The 8,120-nt window shown below is 38.0% G+C and overlaps 1 protein-coding gene across 1 annotated transcript; it reads left to right on the top strand.

Annotated features, from left to right (window-relative positions):
- Positions 1-1,336: 1,336 nt before the first annotated feature.
- On the top strand, positions 1,337-5,734 carry LOC106519642 (cytochrome P450 3A30). The gene is made up of 13 exons (XM_014011397.1): positions 1,337-1,466; positions 1,571-1,664; positions 2,494-2,546; positions 2,704-2,803; positions 2,890-3,003; positions 3,091-3,179; positions 3,265-3,413; positions 3,640-3,767; positions 3,863-3,938; positions 4,013-4,173; positions 4,686-4,912; positions 5,000-5,162; positions 5,454-5,734. Exons 1-13 carry the CDS (start codon positions 1,396-1,398, stop codon positions 5,541-5,543), a joined length of 1,515 nt encoding a protein of 504 aa, XP_013866851.1. The 5' UTR covers positions 1,337-1,395; the 3' UTR covers positions 5,544-5,734.
- The last annotated feature ends 2,386 nt before the right edge of the window (positions 5,735-8,120 follow it).

The raw sequence follows: 8,120 nt of genomic DNA, 5'->3' as shown, positions 1-8,120 counted from the left end.
CTGCAGTTCGGCACCCCCTCCAGCAGATGGCGTTCTAGGCGACCGCCTAGTTCGCCTATGCCAAGAGCCGGCTCTGAGTATGTCTCATGCAATATTTGATTTGATCCAGTCACAGGGACTGTAGGCCTATAAGGAAGGAGAGCCACCTTGTTCTAAATAAAAGAAATGTGTTTTTAAAGTTGTGGTGTTATGTTTAAGCTCTATAACTCAGGATGTACTCTGTATCAGTACTGGTGTATAGCTAAACTGGAGTCCACCCCTGACCGTGTCCCCTGTCTCCACTGGGATACAGTTGATGCTCTGTTAGAGGAGGGAGCTGAAGGTTCTTCTGTCAGGTTCTTCCACCAGGCCTTCATAGCACGTCCAGGTCTGTCTGGTCTTCACCAGGTGATGACCAGTTGACAGGTCACTTCCTTTCTTCACCCCGAGTGCCGGAAGCGAAGGGCAGCAGATCAGAAGACAAGATGAGGGCTGGGGTCAAAGCATCATGGTCCCCACCTTTGGCTACTAGTGCTTCTGTCCATACAAGTGAACATGTGAAGAGAGGGAAACAAAGGATAGTGAACATTCAGAGAGAAAAAACAAAACTTTGTGTGGAAGTGGTTCTGTTTTTTTTTTTAGGCAAAATCCCCGAGTATCATCTGATGAAATCAGTCTGACATACTGTATTTCTCATCAGTTGGATGACTACACTATTGCAACATCTGTTCAAGCATCTACAACTGGTCAAACTGGTTAACAGAACTGACCCAGAACAAAAACAACAGTACCAAAGTTATTGTACTTGGAAATCATAACCCGCTCGGTCAGAAAATGGGGTAAAATACAAAGCAAGTTTGTTTTTTTGTTTTTTTCAGTGAGCAGTGAGCTTTGTCCTTTCTGCTCAGCTGTAAAGGCAGGAGGTGTGTTTTTTTTAAAAACTGTTATATAAACCGTAACCCTTTGTCCTCTTYCTGTAAGCGTACATGAGAAAAATGATACAGGCAGGTTTCTCCCAGTTTTGTAAGAACATGTCTGGACAAGTCTTTGTAGAGTGCTGTACAATATGTGCTATAAAAAGTTGATTAAATACTGAGTTATATCTTCAGTAAAAGCTGGTTTTAAACCTGAAACTCTGTTGTTTTTAATAAGAATAAAATTCTCTGTATAAGGTATAGAATAATTGAGCTTATACTACAGATAACAGATCTAATTTAGCTGACTGCAAACTCATAAATGTTGCTCAGTCTCTCTTTAACAAATATTCYCTGGACACTCCCAGCTGCCAAAGGCTCAACTCTCACACACTTCCTCCTCTCACGTAACAGGTCTGTACGCTGCAGATAAAAGCTTCCAGCTGGACTGTAGGGCTTCAGAGAGGCTGAAAACACCTCCGAGGAGAGGAAACCAGCAGAGATGGCCAACTTCTTCTACTTTTCTGCTGAAACGTGGACACTGCTGGTTGCTCTTGTCACTCTTCTCCTTGTGTAAGTGCTTTTTTTTTATGTTTTATAGTATTTGATGTAAAATCATCCACATTTATTCTGTTTAGTTTTTTTTTATTCACATTTTTTATTTTAATTTTTTTCAGGTATGCCTACTGGCCTTATGGGACATTTAAAAAGTTAGGTATCCCTGGTCCCAAACCTCTTCCCTTTTTCGGCACTTTGCTGCATTATCGAAAGGTCAGTACTGTACATGTTATTTTTTAAGCTTACCTACAGTACACCATGTGATACTAAAATGTGTTTTTCTCATAAAAGTTACARAAGGGTTATTCTTTTATAACAAGGTGAAGATGAGCAAGAACATGTCGAGCTGAATGATTTATTTATTGTCATTTGTTGTTAGTATTATCAATACTATTAATGAGTGAACTTATCAATTCTGTTTTTGATTTTCCTAAAGAAACCTTCCCAATGAATCTATAAAGTCCTAATCTAATCTAATCTAATCTAATCTAATCTAATCTAATCTAATCTAATCTAATCTAATCTAATCTAATCTAATCTAATCTAATCTAATCTACCTGGGTGTACTGTAGTTTGACTTTTATTAAGAACCAAATTGCTTGAAAACTCATAAAACTGTGGCACAACAGGCTGATTAATATAAAAAAAGTTTTATTTTATTGAAAGCCTAAATAGCATTTCAAGCAAATTGTTATTTTTTTAATTGTACAGCACAACTTATTCAACTCTGATTTCCACAAATGTCATCAGTTTGATTTGTTCTGTGTGATTGTATGAATCAAGAGATTTTATTGTATTTCTACGGGAGAAAAACAGTCACAAAACCCAAAAGTCACATCATTATCACCTGAACAAGCAAAACGTTTTAAAGATCACGAAGTGTGCAGAATCTTACAAAAAAGTGTATGAAAACATAAAAAATGTGACTCAACATTCACAAATTAACATTTAGAATTTCAATCTTCTCAAAAACAGAACAAGCTTCAGGATGTTTATCTCCATAACCTGTGTTTTATGTATCCATTTTGATTCTCTTCCCCAGGGGTTCTTTAACTTTGATGCAGAATGCTATAAGAAATACGGCAAAATATGGGGGTAAGTTTGACTGTTTTCCACTTCAGTTTTTTCTCTTTTTTTTCTGTTTCTGTCAAATGAATATGTCGAGTAGATTATTTACTTCCTCTATAAAGACGGTTCTTGACTTATTTATTCTTGTTGCCCCTGTTGTTGGTTTCGTTCTCGTGTTCCTCAGGATTTATGATGGCCGGCAGCCCGTGCTGTGTGTTGCCGATCCCACCATAGCAAAAGCTGTTCTCATTAAGGAGTGCTACTCTCTATTCACCAACCGCAGGGTACGCAGTCACCTCAGTGCAAAGCTCCTTCTGTCTCACTGATTTATGGCTTCTGTTTGAGCTCACTGTTTGTTTTTCTGTTGCAGAACTTCCGTCTGAACGGGCCTCTGTACGACGCCGTGTCGATAGCAGAGGATGATCAGTGGAGGAGGATCCGCAGTGTCCTTTCTCCATCCTTCACCTCAGGGAGACTGAAAGAGGTGAGCGCCCCCCCTCCTCACTGTGCTGCTTTCAAACACTCTCGTTTTAGATCCTCTCATTTTGATTTATTGTTGTTGTTGCTCCAGATGTTTGACATAATGAAACGTCATTCTGCTAACCTGGTCAGCAGCATGAAGAAGAAGGTAGACAAGGATGAGCCGCTGGAGCTAAAGGAGTAAGAGAAATTTAAAACGATGTATAAATGTTGCCACTTTTAAACCTTGCTATGGTATTCTAAACACGTCTGTGTGAACCTGCAGGTTCTTTGGCCCGTACAGTATGGACATAGTAACCAGCACAGCCTTCAGTGTGGACATTGACTCACTCAACAACCCCTCGGATCCTTTTGTCACAAACATCAAAAAGATGCTGAAGTTCGACCTGTTGAGCCCTCTCTTCCTCGCAGTTGGTAAAATCCTGTTTTAAAAGCCAAGTGCTGCATGTCTGAAAGTCTCAGAAACAATAACCCGACTATCAGAATGTTTTAACTCTTTAAAGGCAGCTCTGTTGCACATTGAATGTTTGATTTTCACAAAGTTAGCAAAGTGTTTTCAGACTCATGCTTTTCTGCATTTTTGATGTAGTAAAAACATAATGGTCTGTCAGTCATAAATGTGCTGATTGTTTCATTTCAGCCTTCTTCCCCTTCACCGGTCCCATACTCGAAAAGTTCGAGTTTTCCTTCTTCCCCAAATCAGTGACAGACTTCTTTTATGCCTCTCTGCGAAAGATCAAGTCCAGTCGTGAGAAAACCGAGCAGCAGGTAAAGCTGGAGTCCAGTCTTTGCCGAGTCACTTCTTTGCACCAGCAGATTCAGGAAAAAAAAAAAGATCTGACTTCATCTTCGTTGCTTTTTAGGGTCGAGTAGATTTCCTCCAGCTGATGATTGATTCTCAGAAAAACAGTGCCGTCAGTGGAACGCAGCAGGACAAAGGTGATGCACACACCCAGCCGCACACAGACACACAAATTAAAGTTGTTACAAACCATCCTTTTTTGTCCTCACAGGTTTGAGCGATCACGAGATCCTCTCCCAGTCCATGATTTTCCTTTTTGCTGGCTACGAGACAACCAGCAGCTCGCTCACTTTCTTGGCTTTCAACCTGGCAACGAACCCAGAGGTCATGAAAAAACTCCAGAAGGAGATTGATGCCACTTTCCCAAACAAGGTATGGTTAAAGGGAGAAAATACGAACCTAAACAAGAAACACAAATCTATGGGGTGCTGTTTGTAAAGTTACACAGTCAAAAATTACCACCAATATTTTTGTTTTATTTAGCCTTTTATAAGAAAAAAAAGAACAGATTTATATTTCAAAGTCAGTTTTTCACCRTATTATTCATACATTTATAAATGTCATARTTTAKAAACTAAATATTTAACTTACAAATTAAATATTTAGTTAACAAGCTAAATATTTAACTTGTGACTTAAATGTTTAGCAACCTAAATATTTAAGTTAAATATTTAGGTAGCTAGCTAAATATTTAGGTTGCAAGTTAAATATTTAGCTAGCTATCTAAATATTTAGGTTTCAACTTAAATATTTAGCTAGCTACCTAAATATTTAACTTAAATGTTTAGCTAGGGTACCCTAGGGCACCCCATATCTGCGTTTGTTGGTTGTGGGACCCATGAGGCGGATGCATACAGAAGGCAGGTGTGTTTGTGTTTGTACAGGCTCCTGTTCAGTACCAGGCTCTGATGGAGATGGAGTACCTCGACAGCGTCATCAACGAGTCGCTCCGACTCTTCCCCATCGCCTCGCGCCTGGAGCGTGTGGCCAAGGCAACTGTGGAGATCAACGGCCTGGTGATTCCAAAGAACATGGTTGTCATGATCCCCACCTGGCCCATGCACCGGGACCCCGAAGTGTGGCCCGAGCCGGAGGAATTTAAACCTGAGAGGTACAGAAAGAAGGACCCCCAGGAGAATAAACCCACAGCTCGTATTTCCACRTCTGTTTGTGGATAACGTTGTGTTTGTGCCATCAGGTTCAGCAAGGAAAACAAGGACAAAATCGACCCGTACTTGTACATGCCTTTTGGAGCGGGGCCCAGAAACTGCATCGGGATGCGATTTGCTCTGGTGATGATGAAGCTTGCAGTGGTGGAGATCCTGCAGCGGTACAGCTTCTCTGTGTGCAAGGAGACCGAGGTGAGAGTTTGCACTGTTACACAGACTGCTCAGACATGATGATTTAGAACGTTAACATCAGGAGATTTATCTCTGCAAGTCTAAAGATCCAAGCCCCATTATCTGACAATGGACTTTGGACAGAAGTGCAATATGATCTTGATGTGATAATACTTCACTTTATGAAATATAGCATAGATAAAAAGCCACGTGTTGGGTTTATGATGTCTCTGTTCTTGTTAGGCCAAAGGCTTGTTGGTTTTTGTTCGCTGTTGACTTAGTTTGTTTGTCTTGCATATCGTTTCCTGACAGATCCCCTTCGAGATGGACATCCAGGGTCTGCTTCAGCCAAAACGGCCCATCAAACTGAAGCTGGTGCCTCGCTCTGAGTCCTCCAGCTGAAAGAAAAAGGAGACAATAAACTGAATTGTTCTTGTTTTTGTTGTTAATATACTGTATCTTCAATGTATAAAAAGAAAGTACCCGTTTTGTTTTAATTTGTTTTGTTTTGATTCAGGCAGCACAGCTCTGTACCCCTCTGTAGCACTTGATTCAGAAACCTGAGTTAACAATAAAAAAATGTATTTTCTTCAGTCTGCGTTCATTATTGCAGGTGATTTATTAGTTTTATTCGAAATATATGTGAAAAAGGGAGAGTATTTTGAAAGGAGTACAGAGATGTTTTTAGAATGTCTAAAATGTTCATCACACAGCTAAACTAACACACCATTAGAAATGACATTGCAATTATTTAAGAAACTTTTGAACAAGTTTTCAGGAATAAGAATTAAGCAAAATTGTGACATTGTTCAGAATCTAAGTGCACCTAGGTTAAAAATAAAGTAAAAACTTTAATTTGCACAGGCTAGGATTTAAATTTTTTTATTATAAAAAGCTGTCAACAKCATGGAGAAATTGTTTTGTTTTTAAAGATCAAATGTTCAATAATTCAGGCATTGAAATATGTAAAAAAAAATACTTCTCTAAAACAAACAATCCGTTAAATTTGGGCTCCATGTGAGCTAAGATGACCTGCCTTGTTTTAATAAAGTCATGTTTTATCCCTAAACCTTTGCCATAACTTTAAATATTTTAAAAATACAGTTTCAAACACATCATTTTACTGATGATAAAACACACAACTTTCAAATGTCCTTTGATGTCACTCATTTCAGCACAACCTTACTGAAAATCATTTCCTGTACCWAAATCAAAATCCTTTTTGAATAAAAGTGTGATGCTGCCAACAAACAAAGACGTTAGCGCTCAGAGTGAGTGCTGTGAACACTTTGGCTACTATCACACCAAATTTTAGATCAACATCTGAACAACTGACTGCATTATAGCAATTTTTATGTTTGCTAAGGTTAAATGGTTGTGACAGCCATATTAAATAAAGTTCATTTCAGAAGTCCAATTACTTTTTTATGAGAATTTTATTAAAGTATGGCTAGTATAGTTTATTCTGTATTTTGCTAACAGAAAGAAGGTTGACTCCAGCAGGTAATGCCAGTTTTAAGCAAATATCTCTTAGAGCTTGGAAGGCAAAGATTTTTACATCCAGTGATTACTTTGTGAGAGATTTATTTAAATCTGTCCAGTAGTTCATGATTTTTATTTTATGAGGAAAAACTCAAAAAGAAATTAAACATTGAATTTATATATATTTAACAGACAAAGCCATACCATTGCCCTCCCAAATGTAACAGCAGTGGGTGATTTAAAAAGTTCCTGTACTGTCTAATTTGTGTAAAAATATTTGTCACGTGTTGATTTGTTTCATTTTTAGTTATTAATACCTGTATTTTTACACTTCCCTTTAGGTTGTGTCCTCCACAATACACGGCCTTTTGCTCTTGAACAGGTTTATGGTCTAACAGCGCCCCCTTGTGGACAACATGTTTACTACATCAGCCTCCAGTGGGCCCCTGCTCCGTCACTGATCCACTGTCCAGATTTGTCAACCATCTTGTTCTTTCCATGTTTATAAACAGAGAGTAGAGATAAAAAAAAAAAGAAAAGAAAAAAAAATGAGGTGGGCCAACCAGCTCCTGCAGACACAAGATGTGCATCTCGCAATCTGCTGAATCTACTGTAAATATGTGACAATATGACAAACCAGTCATATTGGTGCATCTGTAGTATTTTAAATTCATCCAGAGTTCCCATTGAATGTGTGCACTCCTGCTATTTTGGAAAGATAAATATGTGTGTATACATTTTAAATCACAATCAAGAACTGAATTAAAAATAATAATAATAATAAATGACAGGTAAACGCTTAAAAAATCTCAGACTGTCACTAAATCAACGTAATGAGAAAACATGAGCTGTAAGCTGCTCTGAGGCCTATGAGCGTTCAGGAAGGAAAGCGTGTCATGAATCTGTAAGTATCTGCTGACTGCACAGATACTTTGGTCTACTTTTGTGACTAAATGTGCGTTTCCGTTCCTGAAGCCTGATTTTTTTTAAAGACCTTTGCATGAAATTAATTTTTTCAAGTGCAACAAACTGCTGATCTGTAAATCATTAAATATCTAAACACTTTTCTTTTGAGCAGCCCACAACATTTGAGACAATTTAACTCATTATTGTCCCACACATGCACTTGTGTTTGCTCATTGCATTGTATTCACTCAGTATCAGGGTCAGTTTTAAATGGCTTTACTTATTTTGTACAATAAATTCCCTTTAATAGGTACTGCTTCTGCCATGACTTTAAGGTAATTTAGTCAAACAAATAAAAAAAAATGCATTTTTATAGCCAAGCCTGGCCAGTTTTCTCATTATTTAATGACATGTTACGGAAATTAAAGATATACCGTAGAGTTACACTCGAATTTACATTTATTAGCCGTTTAGCTTTTTATGAACTCCAAGGGGCGTATATTCAAGTACAAAAGCCATAAATAGGCTAAAAATTAAACATATCATAGAAATAACAGGAACATTAGAAGTGTCTGAGTCTAAATATTATGT

Source organism: Austrofundulus limnaeus, unplaced genomic scaffold, assembly GCF_001266775.1.
Source record: "Austrofundulus limnaeus strain Quisiro unplaced genomic scaffold, Austrofundulus_limnaeus-1.0 Scaffold80, whole genome shotgun sequence".
Classification (NCBI taxonomy): Eukaryota; Metazoa; Chordata; class Actinopteri; order Cyprinodontiformes; family Rivulidae; genus Austrofundulus; species Austrofundulus limnaeus.
The sequence above is the reverse complement of the archived record's forward strand: the minus strand, read 5'-3'. Positions and strand labels throughout refer to the sequence as shown.